We start from the raw sequence: 18,867 nt of genomic DNA, 5'->3' as shown, positions 1-18,867 counted from the left end.
TTACAGCACCACACTGAGTGTGTTTACAGCACCACACTGAGTGTTTACAGCACCACACCGAGTGTGTTTACAGCACCACACTGAGTGTTTACAGCACCACACTGAGTGTGTTTACAGCACCACACTGAGTGTTTACAGCACCACACCGAGTGTGTTTACAGCACCACACTGAGTGTGTTTACAGCACCACACTGAGTGTTTACAGCACCACACTGAGTGTTTACAGCACCACACTGAGTGTTTACAGCACCACACCGAGTGTTTACAGCACCACACCGAGTGTTTACAGCACCACACCGAGTGTTTACAGCACCACACCGAGTGTGTTTACAGCACCACACCGAGTGTGTTTACAGCACCACACCGAGTGTGTTTACAGCACCACACCGAGTGTGTTTACAGCACCACACTGAGTGTTTACAGCACCACACCGAGTGTGTTTACAGCACCACACTGAGTGTTTACAGCACCACACTGAGTGTGTTTACAGCACCACACTGAGTGTTTACAGCACCACACCGAGTGTGTTTACAGCACCACACCGAGTGTGTTTACAGCACCACACTGAGTGTTTACAGCACCACACTGAGTGTTTACAGCACCACACCGAGTGTTTACAGCACCACACTGAGTGTTTACAGCACCACACCGAGTGTGTTTACAGCACCACACTGAGTGTGTTTACAGCACCACACTGAGTGTTTACAGCACGACACTGAGTGTTTACAGCACCACACTGAGTGTTTACAGCACCACACCGAGTGTTTACAGCACCACACTGAGCGTGTTTGACCTCAGGAATGCTTTCATTGGGACATTGTCTCTTTGGACATTACTCTGAATTTGAATCACTTGTTCCTGATGGGAGAGATTTTCAGTTGAGTGATAAAGCAGTGTCAGTGAGGGACGGGCCTCTGGGTTGTCAGTGTCGTGCTGCCCTGTGATCTAATACCTGTTATCATGCTTGTCGTGTCTCCTGTATTTGAGCTGATGACTTTTAGAAAATCAGGTAATGATCTGAAATACTGTTCTGAAATAGAGAGGATGATTAGCAATAGGATCTGATTTATTTATTATTTATTATTCGATTATTTTATTATTTTAAAGTAACAATGTGCTCTGATTCAATTATTTTAATATTTTGTGTGAACAAATCGAACTGGGGCCTGTCAGTGACATTGATTCGCTCCTGTTTCCCTCCCAATAAAACACGATACATCACGACCGATTCTTCCAGACTGAGCTGAAGCAAAAGGAAATGTCTTTGGATTTATTTACTGTTCCTTTTCGACTCATTTTACTTTCTGATTTTGTGTGGGCTTTTTGTGCCTTGTTTCTCCCCTCCCCCACCTCCCCTTTGACCTTAGGCTGCTTGGCGGTTTTACTCCACTGAAGGCAGCCGCACATACCTGGTGGGCACCTGGCGGTTCTATGAGAGTGTCCTATCTCCACTCAGGCATGTATCAAGTGCTTTGAGCATGAATGCACCATTCACTTGGATCCTTTTTACTAATCTGCTTTTTCCATTTTTGTTTTATTCCTCCCTTTCCTCTCCCTCCTTGGCCTTGTTTGATTTCTTTATATGTAAAAATCTGCACGTAGTGTGTGTAGTTATGCGGCTGATGAGAAATCGGTTTCCATAGCAACCTGGAAGCCACATTTGACGTCTTGCATATCTGCAGCCCTGTAAAGTAGGTACAAAAATGGCAGCTGATGTTGTGCTTTGGCTTCTCTGTTCTGGCTTTGGTTATTTTCTCGCTTTTTGAAGCTGTTTCCTTCCCTGTTGTTTAGAGGGTCCCAGCTGTCAAACCATCCAATTACAGGATCCAGTTACCTCTAGACCGGAAATATTACTGCATGACAATTTGTTTAGAAGAGGATTAAAAGTGAAATATGCAAAAGAAAATTTTCAGTTGTTAGGATATTTTTTAGAATAAAGGCAGTTTTTGCTACTTAAAAATCTTGAAGTATCCGCCAAAAGAAATTCTGCTCTCACCAAACAGATCAATCAATTTGTTCTTGCCCAAATGTCATATTTTTGCTTCAGTTACCCACTGCTGACACAGTCCATCATACACAGTCCATTATACACAGTCCACCATACACAGTCCACCATACACAGTCCATTATACACAGCACACCACACACAGTCCACCATACACAGTCCATTATACACAGTCCACCATACACAGTCCATTATACACAGCACACCATACACAGTACATCATACACAGTCCAGCATACACAGTCCATTATACACAGCACACCATTCACAGTCCAGTATACACAGTCCACCATACACAGACCACCATACACAGTCCATTATACACAGTCCACCATACACAGTCCATTATACACAACACACCATTCACAGTCCATTATACACAGTCCATTATACACAGTCCACCATACACAGTCCATTATACACAATCCATTATACACAGTCCACCATATACACTCCACCATACACAGTCCATTATGCACAGTCCACCATACACAGTCCATTATACACAGTCCACCATACACAGTCCATTATACACGGTCCATTATACATGGTTCACCATACACAGTCCACCATACACAGCCCATTATACACGGTCCACCATACACAGTCCATTATACACGGTCCACTATACACGGTCCGTTATACACGGTCCACCATACACGGTCCACTATACATGATCCATTATACACAGTCCATTATACATGGTCCATTATATACGGTCCATTATACACGGTCCATTATACATGGTCCACCATACACAGTCCACCATACACGGCCCATTATACACGGTCCATTATACATAGTCCATTATACACAGTCCACTATACAATGTCCATTATAACATGGTCCATTATGCACAGTCCACTATACACAGTCCATTATAACATGGTCCATTATACACAGACCATTATGCATAGTCCACTATACATAGTCCATTATGCACAGTCCTCAATACACACTCCATTATACACAGTCCACTATACACGGTCCACTATACACAGTCCACTATACACAAGTCCACTATACACCATCCAATATACACAGTCCATTATACAAAGTCCACTATACACAGGCCATTCTACACCATCCATTATACATGGTCCACTATACACAGTGCACTATACACCATCCAATATACACAGTCCATTATACAAAGTCCACTATACACAGTCGACCTTACATAGTCCATTATACACATTCCAATATACACAGTCCACCATACACAGTCCACCATACACAGTCCACCATACACACTCTACTATACACAGTCCACTATACACAGTCTACTACACACAATCTGCTACACAGTCCGCTATCCGTACTCCATTATAAACACTCCATCATACACAGTTCATTATACACAGCTCATTATACACATGTTCATTATACACAGGCCACTATACACAGTCAACTATACCCAGTCTACTATACACAGTCCGCAATACAAAGGTCCACCATACACAGTCCACTATACACCATCCAATGTGCACAGTTCACTATACACAAGCCACTATGCACAGTCCATTATACACAGGTCATTAGACACTGTCCATTATAAACAAGCCATTATACACAGGCCATTAGACACAGTCTACTATACACCATCCACTATACGCAGTCCATTATACAGGGTCCATTATACACGGGGCATTATACACAGTCCATTATGCATAGACCTTTATGCACAGTCCATTATACACAGTCCACTATACATAAGCCACTATACACAGGCCACTATGCACAGTCCACTATACATGGTCCATTATACATCGGCCATTATACACAATCCATATACACAGGCCATTATACACAAGCCATTATACACAGAGGGTGTACATAATCTAAGGCGCTTTACCTGCCCTGGGAGTGTTTGATGGGACAGCATAGAGGGAGCTTTACTCTGTATCTAACCCGTGCTGTACCTGCCCTGGGAGTGTTTGATGGGACAACGTAGAGGGAGATTTACTCTGTATCTAACCCGTGCTGTACCTGCCCTGGGAGTGTTTGATGGGACAGTGTAGAGGGAGCTTTACTCTGTATCTAACCCGTGCTGTACCTGCCCTGGGAGTGTTTGATGGGACAGTGTAGAGGGAGCTTTACTCTGTATCTAACCTGTGCTGTACCTGCCCTGGGAGTGTTTGATGGGACAGTGTAGAGGGAGCTTTACACTGTCTCTAACCCGTGCTGTACCTGCCCTGGGAGTGTTTGATGGGACAGTGTAGAGGGAGCTTTACTCTGTATCTAACCCGTGCTGTTCCTGCCCCGGGAGTGTTTGATGGGACAGTGTAGAGGGAGCTTTACTCTGTATCTAACCTGTGCTGTTCCTGCCCCGGGAGTGTTTGATGGGACAGTGTAGAGGGAGCTTTACTCTGTATCTAACCCGTGCTGTTCCTGCCCTGGGAGTGTTTGATGGGACAGTGTAGAGGGAGCTTTACTCTGTATCTAACCCGTGCTGTTCCTGCCCTGGGAGTGTTTGATGGGACAGTGTAGAGGGAGCTTTACTCTGTATCTAACCCGTGCTGTTCCTGCCCTGGGAGTGTTTGATGGGACAGTGTAGAGGGAGCTTTACTCTGTATCTAACCTGTGCTGTACCTGCCCTGGGAGTGTTTGATGGGACAGTGTAGAGGGAGCTTTACTCTGTATCTAACCCGTGCTGTTCCTGCCCTGGGAGTGTTTGATGGGACAGTGTAGAGGGAGCTTTACTCTGTATCTAACCTGTGCTGTTCCTGCCCTGGGAGTGTTTGATGGGACAGTGTAGAGGGAGCTTTACTCTGTATCTAACCCGTGCTGTTCCTGCCCTGGAAGTGTTTGATGGGACAGTGTAGAGGGAGCTTTACTCTGTCTCTAACCCGTGCTGTTCCTGCCCTGGGAGTGTTTGATGGGACAGTGTAGAGGGAGCTTTACTCTGTATCTAACCCGTGCTGTACCTGCCCTGGGAGTGTTTGATGGGACAGTGTAGAGGGAGCTTTACTCTGTATCTAACCCATGCTGTTCCTGCCCTGGGAGTGTTTGATGGGACAGTGTAGAGGGAGCTTTACTCTGTATCTAACCCGTGCTGTTCCTGCCCTGGGAGTGTTTGATGGGACAGTGTAGAGGGAGCTTTACTCTGTATCTAACCCATGCTGTTCCTGCCCTGGGAGTGTTTGATGGGACAGTGTAGAGGGAGCTTTACTCTGTATCTAACCCGTGCTGTTCCTGCCCTGGGAGTGTTTGATGGGACAGTGTAGAGGGAGCTTTACTCTGTATCTAACCTGTGCTGCTCCTACCCTGGGAGTGTTTGATGGGACAGTGTAGAGGGAGCTTTACTCTGTATCTAACCTGTGCTGTACCTGCCCTGGGAGTGTTTGATGGGACAGTGTAGAGGGAGCTTTACTCTGTATCTAACCCATGCTGTTCCTGCCCTGGGAGTGTTTGATGGGACAGTGTAGAGGGAGCTTTACTCTGTAACTAACCCATGCTGTTCCTGCCCTGGGAGTGTTTGATGGGACAGTGTAGAGGGAGCTTTACTCTGTAACTAACCCATGCTGTTCCTGCCGTGGGAGTGTTTGATGGGACAGTGTAGAGGGAGCTTTACTCTGTAACTAACCCGTGCTGTTCCTGCCCTGGGAGTGTTTGATGGGACAGTGTAGAGGGAGCTTTACTCTGTATCTAACCCGTGCTGTTCCTGCCCTGGGAGTGTTTGATGGGACAGTGTAGAGGGAGCTTTACTCTGTATCTAACCCGTGCTGTTCCTGCCCTGGGAGTGTTTGATGGGACAGTGTAGAGGGAGCTTTACTCTGTATCTAACCCGTGCTGTTCCTGCCCTGGGAGTGTTTGATGGGACAGTGTAGAGGGAGCTTTACCTTGTATTTGGAGCATTACTGCTGCCCCATCTCCAACCTCCCTTTCCCCTCCAAAGTCCTTCAATGTGTTGTCGCCTCCCAAATCCATGTCCAACTTTCCCATAAGATTGAATCCCTCCAATCAGGTTTACGCCCCTGCCACAGTACTGAAATGGCCCTTATCAAATTCACAAATGACATCTATGTGACTGTGACTTTGGTAAACTATCTCTCCTCATGCTTCTCAACCTGTGTGCAGCCTTTGACATGGTTGACCACACCATCCTCCTCCAACACCTCTCCTCCGTTGTCCAGCTGGGTGGGACTGCACTCGCCTGGTTCCATTCTTATCCGTCCAGTCATAGGCAGAGAAACACCTGCAATGACTTCTCTTCCCATTCCCACACCGTTACCCCTGGAGTCCCCCATGGGTCTATCCTGGGCCCCCTCCTATTTCTCATCTACATGCTGCCCCTCAGTGACATCATCTGAAAACACTGTCCCATCAAAAACAATGTCGTGTTCCACATGTACACTGACGACTCCCAGCTCTACCTCACCACCACCTCCCGGACTCCTCCACTGTCTCTCATTTGTCACACTGCTTGTCCGACATCCAGTACTGGATGAGCAAAAATTTCCACCAATTAAACATTGGGAAGACCGAAGCCATTGTCTTCAGTCCCTGTCACAAACTCCGTTCCTTCACCACCGACTCCATCCCTCTCCTCAGCCACTGTCTGAGGCTGAACCAGACCGTTCGCAACCTTGGTGTCCTATTTGACCCTGAGCTGAGCTTCTGACCCCATATCCTCTCCATCGCCAAGACCACCTAATTCCACCTCTGTAACATCACCCATCTCCGCCCCGCCTCAGCTCATCTGCTGCTGAATCCCTCATCCGTTCCTTTGTTATCTCTAGACTGGACTATTCCAATGTTCTCCTGGTCGGCCTCCCATCTTCCACCCTCCATAAACTTGAACTCATCCAAAACTCTGCTGCCTGAACCCTAACTCGCACCAAGTCCTGTTCTCCCATCACCCCTGTGCTCGCTGACCTACACTGGCTCCCATTCCAGTAAGGCCTCGATTCTAAAATTCTCATCCTTGTTTTCAAATCCCTCCATGACCTCACCCCCTCCCTATCTCTGTAACCTCCTCCAGCCTTACAACCCTCCGAGATCTCTGTGCTCTTCCAATTCTTGCCTCTTGCACATCCCCGATTTTAATCGCTCCAGCCTTAGCGGCCGTGCTATCCAGCCTAGGCCCTAAGCTCTGGAATTCCCTCCATAAACCTCTCCGCCTCTCTCTCCTCCTTTAAGACCCCCTCTTAAAACCTACCTCTTTGACCAAGCTTTTGGTCACATCTCCTAATACCTCCTTATGTGGCTCGATGTCAAATTTTGTTTGATAATCGCCCCTGTGAAGCGCCTTTTAGTTTTACTATGTTAAAGGTGCTTATAAATGCAAGTTGTTGTTGTTGTATCTAACCCGTGCTGTACCTGGGACTGGCGGTGGGGTGGGTCAACGGTCGGGGGTCAGTGACCCCGCTCCATGAACCCACTTGCGATCTGTCATTCTCCATGTTCTGTGACAGTTTTACATAAATGAAACCTGCCTCCGAAGAGTAAAAGATTAAAATATCACAGCTCAGATGTGTAAATATCAGCAGCGTTCGGTGAGAGACAGAACGTGACCAGATCCTGTGATGTTACACTCGCTGTTTCTCTTTAATTTCACTTCCTCTAAATGTGTTTAAAATAATCGAGGGGAGCTCTCCTGGGTAAAGGGGGGAGGAGGAGGGGGAGAGTGGAAGGGGAAGAAGGAGAGGGTGACAGTGAGGGGGGAAGGGAGGGGGAACGGGGTTAGTGCTGTGGGGTTGCGCCCCCTGAGAGCACAAGGACAGAGCATGTCCCCCTACATGCTTTAACCTGGCCGTGTGTCAGTCAGCAGTCCTGCCTGGTGTACCCCTGCTGTTGCCCTGGTATACCCCTGGTGTGGTCTTTGTCCAATTTTCTGTGGGTTGTACTGGGCTCGTGTCTTTATTCCTGACTCTCTGCTTTGCCCTTTTTAATATCTGTGCAATTCTAGATGCTCCTTCCCAGCTTGTTGCTTGATGCAAGTGAGTTTGGCCTGTGCTGTTCTTCCCTGTGTGAATTACTAGGTGACTGTGCTATTGATAATGAGATTTACAGTGTGTTTAACCTGTGATTATTTATTGTGGAGACCAATACTTTCTGTCTGACTCTGTTTTCCTTTCACCAACTAACTCTGAAGAAAAGACCAAGGGGAGACTTACAGCAGGTTTGTTTACTGCTGTTTTTTACCAAATGATAGAAACCGTGCAAAGAATCATTGTTAATACTCCAATACGCCTGCAAACCAACACAGAGAGTTCTTGATTGAAGTGATCTCCACTGATAGGGAATGTGACTGATACAATAATTTAAACACTTTTCTCAATTATTTTCATATTTAGAATATAAAACAAATCTGGGCATTTCGGTGCCAGCTTTCCATCATCTTTTTCTTTCTAAAACCTGCATGCTTTATTTTAAAAACAAACTAAGAGTGAATAAAATATCTGGTGACTAACTGTAGACTTGGCCATGTAGACAATTCACCGAAACACAGTCAGGATGTGCAGAGACTTTGTGTTACTGAGACTCTGCCCCAAGAATAGGAACCAATCGAACTCACCCAGAGGTGAAGCAGTTTCTCCCCAGGGCCAAAGTTCAAAGTGAAAGGAGTGATCCCTTACTGTCATTCACGGGCCCACCCTCACCCGTTTACCCTTACCGTCATTCACGGGCCCACCCTCATCCGTTTACCCTTACCGTCATTCACGGGCCCACCCTCACCCGTTTACCCACACCGTCATTCACGGGCCCACCCTCACCCGTTTACCCACACCGTCATTCACGGGCCCACCCTCACCCGTTTACCCATACCGTCATTCACGGGCCCACCCTCACCCGTTTACCCATACCGTCATTCACGGGCCCACCTTCACCCGTTTACCCTTACCGTCATTCACGGGCCCACCCTCACCCGTTTACCCTTACCATCATTCACGGGCCCACCCTCACCCGTTTACCCTTACCGTCATTCACGGGCCCACCCTCACCCGTTTACCCATACCGTCATTCACGGGCCCACCCTCACCCGTTTACCCTTACCATCATTCACGGGCCCACCCTCACCCGTTTACCCATACCGTCATTCACGGGCCCACCCTCACCCGTTTACCCTTACCATCATTCACGGGCCCACCCTCACCCGTTTACCCATACCGTCATTCACGGGCCCACCCTCACCCGTTTACCCTTACCGTCATTCACGGGCCCACCCTCACCCGTTTACCCTTACCATCATTCACGGGCCCACCCTCACCCGTTTACCCACACCGTCATTCACGGGCCCACCCTCACCCGTTTACCCATACCGTCATTCACGGGCCCACCCTCACCCGTTTACCCATACCGTCATTCACGGGCCCACCCTCACCCGTTTACCCTTACCGTCATTCACGGGCCCACCCTCACCCGTTTACCCTTACCATCATTCACGGGCCCACCCTCACCCGTTTACCCTTACCGTCATTCACGGGCCCACCCTCACCCGTTTACCCACACCGTCATTCACGGGCCCACCTTCACCCGTTTACCCATACCGTCATTCACGGGCCCACCTTCACCCGTTTACCCATACCGTCATTCACGGGCCCACCCTCACCTGTTTACCCATACCGTCATTCACGGGCCCACCTTCACCCGTTTACCCATACCGTCATTCACGGGCCCACCCTCACCAGTTTACCCTTACCGTCATTCACGGGCCCACCTTCACCCGTTTACCCTTACCGTCATTCACGGGCCCACCCTCACCCGTTTACCTGCACCTTCATTCATGGGCCCACCTTCACCCATTTACCCTTACCGTCATTCACGGGCCCACCCTCACCCGTTTACCCTTACCGTCATTCACGGGCCCACCCTCACCCGTTTACCCGCACCGTCATTCACGGGCCCACCCTCACCCGTTTACCCACACCGTCATTCACGGGCCCACCCTCACCCATTTACCCACACCGTCATTCACGGGCCCACCCTCACCCGTTTACCCTTACCGTCATTCACGGGCCCACCCTCACCCGTTTACCCACACCGTCATTCACGGGCCCACCCTCACCCGTTTACCCGCACCGTCATTCACGGGCCCACCTTCACCCGTTTACCCTTACCGTCATTCACGGGCCCACCTTCACCCGTTTACCCGCACCGTCATTCACGGGCCCACCTTCACCCGTTTACCCATACCGTCATTCACGGGCCCACCCTCACCCGTTTACCCATACCGTCATTCACGGGCCCACCCTCACCCGTTTACCCTTACCGTCATTCACGGGCCCACCCTCACCCGTTTACCCGCACCGTCATTCACGGGCCCACCTTCACCCGTTTACCCGCACCGTCATTCACGGGCCCACCTTCACCCGTTTACCCGCACCGTCATTCACGGGCCCACCCTCACCCGTTTACCCTTACCGTCATTCACGGGCCCACCCTCACTCGTTTAGATACAGGGGCATGGTGGTCATCGCAAGGTGTCATGGCATCCGCCCTGATTCACCCAGCCCTTCCCAATAGGATCAGCCCGATAAGGCCAGGTTATTAAGGACCAGGTTATTAAGGACCAGGTTATTTCGGACCAGGTTATTAAGGACCAGGTTATTTCGGACCTGCCTGATCGATCTCCAGCTCCAACTGTTTCTGGTAACTGCCTCTCCGGAACATCTCACCAATGAGACACGTAATACACCATAACACCTCATGGTAACTCGCTGAGTCCCATTTTAGATAAAGGATTCTTTAATAATCTGTCAGTGTGAAGTATCCGGTCACAACTGAAGCTCCCAACAACACCTCCAGTGAGAGTTCAAGTACTGACTGGAGGTGAATCCTCGCAAGAAATGTAAAGAATATTAACCAGTCCTGATACAACCTCCTTAGACCCATATCTTTGAAAGACACTTCCACCCCAGGCATGCACTCCACATGTGTCTCGTTGCTTAATAATAGGTCGCAGACTGACTTTATTGATCAAACTGTCAGAGTTACTAATTTCTGTAGGTGTGCAATGTGTTTAAAATGCTCCTCTATCTCCCCTCACTTCCTAGTAAGCTTTTTAATAATAAACAGAAGCTCTTCAGGATATACACCTCCCGGAAATATAGGTATCCAGCATCTGCCGACATGGTCTTTGGGAATGCCCTAACACAGCTGCGTGGCGCTTTCTCCCCTCCTCTCCTGTTTCAGTGCTTTCACACCGAGCTTCCTGGATCCTCCAACTGTTTGGAGGAGTATTTTTGCTGCTTGCTCTTCCTGCCCTGCTCTTCCCTTCCCCTCTCCTTGCATTAACCCCCTTCTCTCTTTCTGTTTTGCTTGTTGCCTGTAGACATTGAGTAAACGAGGTAGGAGCATCACTCACTATCATTTCTCAGCATGGCCCTTGAACCTGGTTGGAAACTTATGCTGCCTGTACTCACAATCTCTTCAATGCAGAGATGGACCAAGCAGTTGCTCTGGTTATTGAACAGCGCTCAGGAAGATTGTTGTAACGATAAATGGATTCGAGATGTGCCATGCCATGAAATTAATTGTGTCTGGTTTGGCAGTGGGTGTAGATAGGTATCTCACTGGGAGCTGTTCAATAACTGCAGAGGAGATTCCCTGAGGCCTGAGGATGTGGGTAAATTGCTCTGTTGCCTGCATGTGGAGAGCGTATAGAAGTTTAGCTGCACTTGTCAATCTGACCTTTGTGCATTCTGCATGTTCACAATACGCTGTGCTCCGCATGAAATGCGCAGGGCTATTATCATTAGGTCATTTGATATCCTTGTTCATGTTTGAAACTAGACAAACGGACTGATCGAGGAGTTAGTGTTTGTAATATTGCAAAAAAAAAGGCCCCACAGATCAATAAACAAATGATCACCAGATAAACAAGCAGACCTTTTCTGATATTGAACCAATTCCCCTTTAAATGATGTTCCAGTCACTGAATCAATTGCCCCTTGTGGGAAAACATTCCCTCCACGAATAATCCTCTGCGGTAAAATATACGAACATACGAATTAAGAGCAAGAGTAGGCCATTCGGCCCCTCGAGCCCGCTCTGCCATTTGATAAGATCAAGGCTGATCTGATTGTGACCTCAGCCCTACTTTCCCATCTACCGACTATAACCTTTGACTTCCTTGTTAATCAGGAATCTATCTAACTCAGCCTTAAAAATATTCAATGACCCTGCCTCCACCGCTCTCTGGGGAAGGGAGTTCCACAGACTCACGATCCTCAGAGAGAAAGAATTTCTCCTCATCTCCGTCTGAAATGGGAGACCCCTTATTTTTAAACTGTGTCCCCAAGTTCTAGTCTCTCCCACAAGGGAAAACATCCTCTCAGCATCTACCCCTTCTAGTCCCCTCAGGATCTTATATGTTTCAATAAGATCACCTCTCATTCTTCTAAACTCCAGTGCATACAGGCCCAATTTGTCCAACCTTTCCTGATAAGATAACCCCCTCATCCCAGGAATCAGTCGAGTGAACCTTCTCTGAACCGCCGCTAAAGCAATTATGTCCTTTCTTAAATAAGGAGACCAAAACTGCACACAGTATTCTAGATGTGGTCTCACCAATGCCCTGTACAACTGTAGAAAAAAAACATCTCCACTTTTATATTCCATTCCCCTTGCAATAAATGACAACATTCCATTTGCTGTAATCACTTGCTATACCTGCATACTAACTTTTTGTGATTCATGCACTAGGACACCCAGATCCCACTGTACCTCAGAGTTCTGCAATCTCTCTCCGTTTAAACAAAAAACTGCTTTTCTATTCCTCCTGCCAAAATGGACAAGTTCACATTTTCCCACATTATATACCATCTGCCAAATTTTTGCCCACTCACTTAACCTACCTATATCCCTTTGCAGACTCCTTATATCCTCTTCACAACATTCCTTCTACTAATAATCCTCTGTGTAAAACATTCCCTCTACTAATAATCCCCTGTGTAAAACATTCCCTCTACTAATAATCCTCTGTGTAAAACATTCCCTCTACTAATAATCCCCTGTGTAAAACATTCCCTCTACTAATAATCCTCTGTGTAAAACATTCCCTCTACTAATAATCCTCTGTGTAAAACATTCCCTCTACTAATAATCCTCTGTGTAAAACATTCCCTCTACTAATAATCCTCTGTGTAAAACATTCCCTCTACTAATAATCCCCTGTGTAAAACATTCCCTCTACTAATAATCCTCTGTGTAAAACATTCCCTCTACTAATAATCCCCTGTGTAAAACATTCCCTCTACTAATAATCCTCTGTGTAAAACATTCCCTCTACTAATAATCCTCTGTGTAAAACATTCCCTCTACTAATAATCCCCTGTGTAAAACATTCCCTCTACTAATAATCCTCTGTGTAAAACATTCCCTCTACTAATAATCCCCTGTGTAAAACATTCCCTCTACTAATAATCCCCTGTGTAAAACATTCCCTCTACTAATAATCCTCTGTGTAAAACATTCCCTCTACTAATAATCCTCTGTGTAAAACATTCCCTCTACTAATAATCCTCTGTGTAAAACATTCCCTCTACTAATAATCCACTGTGTAAAACATTCCCTCTACTAATAATCCTCTGTGTAAAACATTCCCTCTACTAATAATCCTCTGTGTAAAACATTCCCTCTACTAATAATCCTCTGTGTAAAACATTCCCTCTACTAATAATCCCCTGTGTAAAACATTCCCTCTACTAATAATCCCCTGTGTAAAACATTCCCTCTACTAATAATCCTCTGTGTAAAACATTCCCTCTACTAATAATCCTCTGTGTAAAACATTCCCTCTACTAATAATCCCCTGTGTAAAACATTCCCTCTACTAATAATCCTCTGTGTAAAACATTCCCTCTACTAATAATCCTCTGTGTAAAACATTCCCTCTACTAATAATCCTCTGTGTAAAACATTCCCTCTACTAATAATCCCCTGTGTAAAACATTCCCTCTACTAATAATCCCCTGTGTAAAACATTCCCTCTACTAATAATCCTCTGTGTAAAACATTCCCTCTACTAATAATCCCCTGTGTAAAACATTCCCTCTACTAATAATCCTCTGTGTAAAACATTCCCTCTACTAATAATCCCCTGTGTAAAACATTCCCTCTACTAATAATCCTCTGTGTAAAACATTCCCTCTACTAATAATCCTCTGTGTAAAACATTCCCTCTACTAATAATCCCCTGTGTAAAACATTCCCTCTACTAATAATCCTCTGTGTATAACATTCCCTCTACTAATAATCCTCTGTGTAAAACATTCCCTCTACTAATAATCCCCTGTGTAAAACATTCCCTCTACTAATAATCCTCTGTGTAAAACATTCCCTCTACTAATAATCCCCTGTGTAAAACATTCCCTCTACTAATAATCCTCTGTGTAAAACATTCCCTCTACTAATAATCCCCTGTGTAAAACATTCCCTCTACTAATAATCCCCTGTGTAAAACATTCCCTCTACTAATAATCCTCTGTGTAAAACATTCCCTCTACTAATAATCCCCTGTGTAAAACATTCCCTCTACTAATAATCCACTGTGTAAAACATTCCCTCTACTAATAATCCCCTGTGTAAAACATTCCCTCTACTAATAATCCTCTGTGTAAAACATTCCCTCTACTAATAATCCCCTGTGTAAAACATTCCCTCTACTAATAATCCCCTGTGTAAAACATTCCCTCTACTAATAATCCTCTGTGTAAAACATTCCCTCTACTAATAATCCCCTGTGTAAAACATTCCCTCTACTAATAATCCACTGTGTAAAACATTCCCTCTACTAATAATCCCCTGTGTAAAACATTCCCTCTACTAATAATCCCCTGTGTAAAACATTCCCTCTACTAATAATCCTCTGTGTAAAACATTCCCTCTACTAATAATCCACTGTGTAAAACATTCCCTCTACTAATAATCCTCTGTGTAAAACATTCCCTCTACTAATAATCCCCTGTGTAAAACATTCCCTCTACTAATAATCCTCTGTGTAAAACATTCCCTCTACTAATAATCCCCTGTGTAAAACATTCCCTCTACTAATAATCCACTGTGTAAAACATTCCCTCTACTAATAATCCTCTGTGTAAAACATTCCCTCTACTAATAATCCTCTGTGTAAAACATTCCCTCCACTAATAATCCACTGTGTAAAACATTCCCTCTACTAATAATCCAATGTGTAAAACATTCCCTCTACTAATAATCCTCTGTGTAAAACATTCCCTCTACTAATAATCCTCCATGTAAAACATTCCCTCTACTAATAATCCCCTGTGTAAAACATTCCCTCTACTAATAATCCTCTGTGTAAAACATTCCCTCTACTAATAATCCTCTGTGTAAAACATTCCCTCTACTAATAATCCACTGTGTAAAACATTCCCTCTACTAATAATCCTCTGTGTAAAACATTCCCTCTACTAATAATCCTCTGTGTAAAACATTCCCTCTACTAATAATCCACTGTGTAAAACATTCCCTCTACTAATAATCCTCTGTGTAAAACATTCCCTCTACTAATAATCCCCTGTGTAAAACATTCCCTCTACTAATAATCCTCTGTGTAAAACATTCCCTCTACTAATAATCCTCTGTGTAAAACATTCCCTCTACTAATAATCCTCTGTGTAAAACATTCCCTCTACTAATAATCCTCTGTGTAAAACATTCCCTCTACTAATAATCCACTGTGTAAAACATTCCCTCTACTAATAATCCTCTGTGTAAAACATTCCCTCTACTAATAATCCCCTGTGTAAAACATTCCCTCTACTAATAATCCACTGTGTAAAACATTCCCTCTACTAATAATCCCCTGTGTAAAACATTCCCTCTACTAATAATCCTCTGTGTAAAACATTCCCTCTACTAATAATCCACTGTGTAAAACATTCCCTCTACTAATAATCCACTGTGTAAAACATTCCCTCTACTAATAATCCCCTGTGTAAAACATTCCCTCTACTAATAATCCTCTGTGTAAAACATTCCCTCTACTAATAATCCCCTGTGTAAAACATTCCCTCTACTAATAATCCTCTGTGTAAAACATTCCCTCTACTAATAATCCTCCGTGTAAAACATTCCCTCTACTAATAATCCTCTGTGTAAAACATTCCCTCTACTAATAATCCACTGTGTAAAACATTCCCTCTACTAATAATCCTCTGTGTAAAACATTCCCTCTACTAATAATCCTCCATGTAAAACATTCCCTCTACTAATAATCCTCCGTGTAAAACATTCCCTCTACTAATAATCCTCTGTGTAAAACATTCCCTCTACTAATAATCCTCTGTGTAAAACATTCCCTCTACTAATAATCCCCTGTGTAAAACATTCCCTCCACTAATAATCCTCTGTGTAAAACATTCCCTCTACTAATAATCCACTGTGTAAAACATTCCCTCTACTAATAATCCTCTGTGTAAAACATTCCCTCTACTAATAATCCTCTGTGTAAAACATTCCCTCTACTAATAATCCCCTGTGTAAAACATTCCCTCTACTAATAATCCCCTGTGTAAAACATTCCCTCTACTAATAATCCACTGTGTAAAACATTCCCTCTACTAATAATCCTCTGTGTAAAACATTCCCTCTACTAATAATCCACTGTGTAAAACATTCCCTCTACTAATAATCCTCTGTGTAAAACATTCCCTCTACTAATAATCCCCTGTGTAAAACATTCCCTCTACTAATAATCCTCTGTGTAAAACATTCCCTCTACTAATAATCCTCTGTGTAAAACATTCCCTCTACTAATAATCCTCTGTGTAAAACATTCCCTCTACTAATAATCCACTGTGTAAAACATTCCCTCTACTAATAATCCCCTGTGTAAAACATTCCCTCTACTAATAATCCCCTGTGTAAAACATTCCCTCTACTAATAATCCCCTGTGTAAAACATTCCCTCTACTAATAATCCACTGTGTAAAACATTCCCTCTACTAATAATCCTCTGTGTAAAACATTCCCTCTACTAATAATCCTCTGTGTAAAACATTCCCTCTACTAATAATCCTCTGTGTAAAACATTCCCTCTACTAATAATCCTCTGTGTAAAACATTCCCTCTACTAATAATCCACTGTGTAAAACATTCCCTCTACTAATAATCCTCTGTGTAAAACATTCCCTCTACTAATAATCCTCTGTGTAAAACATTCCCTCTACTAATAATCCACTGTGTAAAACATTCCCTCTACTAATAATCCCCTGTGTAAAACATTCCCTCTACTAATAATCCTCTGTGTAAAACATTCCCTCTACTAATAATCCACTGTGTAAAACATTCCCTCTACTAATAATCCCCTGTGTAAAACATTCCCTCTACTAATAATCCCCTGTGTAAAACATTCCCTCTACTAATAATCCCCTGTGTAAAACATTCCCTCTACTAATAATCCACTGTGTAAAACATTCCCTCTACTAATAATCCCCTGTGTAAAACATTCCCTCTACTAATAATCCACTGTGTAAAACATTCCCTCTACTAATAATCCCCTGTGTAAAACATTCCCTCTACTAATAATCCCCTGTGTAAAACATTCCCTCTACTAATAATCCACTGTGTAAAACATTCCCTCTACTAATAATCCTCTGTGTAAAACATTCCCTCTACTAATAATCCCCTGTGTAAAACATTCCCTCTACTAATAATCCACTGTGTAAAACATTCCCTCTACTAATAATCCTCTGTGTAAAACATTCCCTCTACTAATAATCCTCTGTGCAAAACATTCCCTCTACTAATAATCCACTGTGTAAAACATTCCCTCTACTAATAATCCTCTGTGTAAAACATTCCCTCTACTAATAATCCTCTGTGTAAAACATTCCCTCTACTAATAATCCCCTGTGTAAAACATTCCCTCTACTAATAATCCTCTGTGTAAAACATTCCCTCTACTAATAATCCTCTGTGTAAAACATTCCCTCTACTAATAATCCTCTGTGTAAAACATTCCCTCTACTAATAATCCTCTGTGTAAAACATTCCCTCTACTAATAATCCTCCGTGCAAAACATTCCCTCTACTAATAATCCACTGTGTAAAACATTCCCTCTACTAATAATCCTCTGTGTAAAACATTCCCTCTACTAATAATCCCCTGTGTAAAACATTCCCTCTACTAATAATCCCCTGTGTAAAACATTCCCTCTACTAATAATCCTCTGTGTAAAACATTCCCTCTCCTAATAATCCCCTGTGTAAAACATTCCCTCTACTAATAATCCTCTGTGTAAAACATTCCCTCTACTAATAATCCTCTGTGTAAAACATTCCCTCTACTAATAATCCCCTGTGTAAAACATTCCCTCTACTAATAATCCTCTGTGTAAAACATTCCCTCTACTAATAATCCTCTGTGTAAAACATTCCCTCTACTAATAATCCTCTGTGTAAAACATTCCCTCTACTAATAATCCCCTGTGTAAAACATTCCCTCTACTAATAATCCCCTGTGTAAAACATTCCCTCTACTAATAATCCCCCGTGTAAAACATTCCCTCTACTAATAATCCCCTGTGTAAAACATTCCCTCTACTAATAATCCCCTGTGTAAAACATTCCCTCTACTAATAATCCCCTGTGTAAAACATTCCCTCTACTAATAATCCCCTGTGTAAAACATTCCCTCTACTAATAATCCTCTGTGTAAAACATTCCCTCTACTAATAATCCCCTGTGTAAAACATTCCCTCTACTAATAATCCCCTGTGTAAAACATTCCCTCTACTAATAATCCTCTGTGTAAAACATTCCCTCTACTAATAATCCCCTGTGTAAAACATTCCCTCTACTAATAATCCTCTGTGTAAAACATTCCCTCTACTAATAATCCTCCATGTAAAACATTCCCTCTACTAATAATCCTCTGTGTAAAACATTCC

At 44.0% G+C, this 18,867-nt stretch overlaps 1 protein-coding gene across 1 annotated transcript in view; it reads left to right on the top strand.

Moving 5' to 3' along the window:
* Positions 1 to 18,867, top strand: part of LOC137322141 (potassium voltage-gated channel subfamily KQT member 5-like) — a 502,576-nt gene that overhangs the window by 345,100 nt on the left and 138,609 nt on the right. Inside the window, 4 exon segments of the mRNA XM_067985255.1 lie at positions 1,002 to 1,009; positions 1,603 to 1,661; positions 1,664 to 1,691; positions 8,103 to 8,129. Coding sequence (XP_067841356.1) covers positions 1,002 to 1,009; positions 1,603 to 1,661; positions 1,664 to 1,691; positions 8,103 to 8,129 — 122 coding nt within the window.

The sequence above is a fragment of the Heptranchias perlo genome, chromosome 5, assembly GCF_035084215.1.
Source record: "Heptranchias perlo isolate sHepPer1 chromosome 5, sHepPer1.hap1, whole genome shotgun sequence".
In the NCBI taxonomy this organism is placed as follows: Eukaryota; Metazoa; Chordata; class Chondrichthyes; order Hexanchiformes; family Hexanchidae; genus Heptranchias; species Heptranchias perlo.
This window is presented reverse-complemented; position numbering and strand designations above follow the sequence as displayed.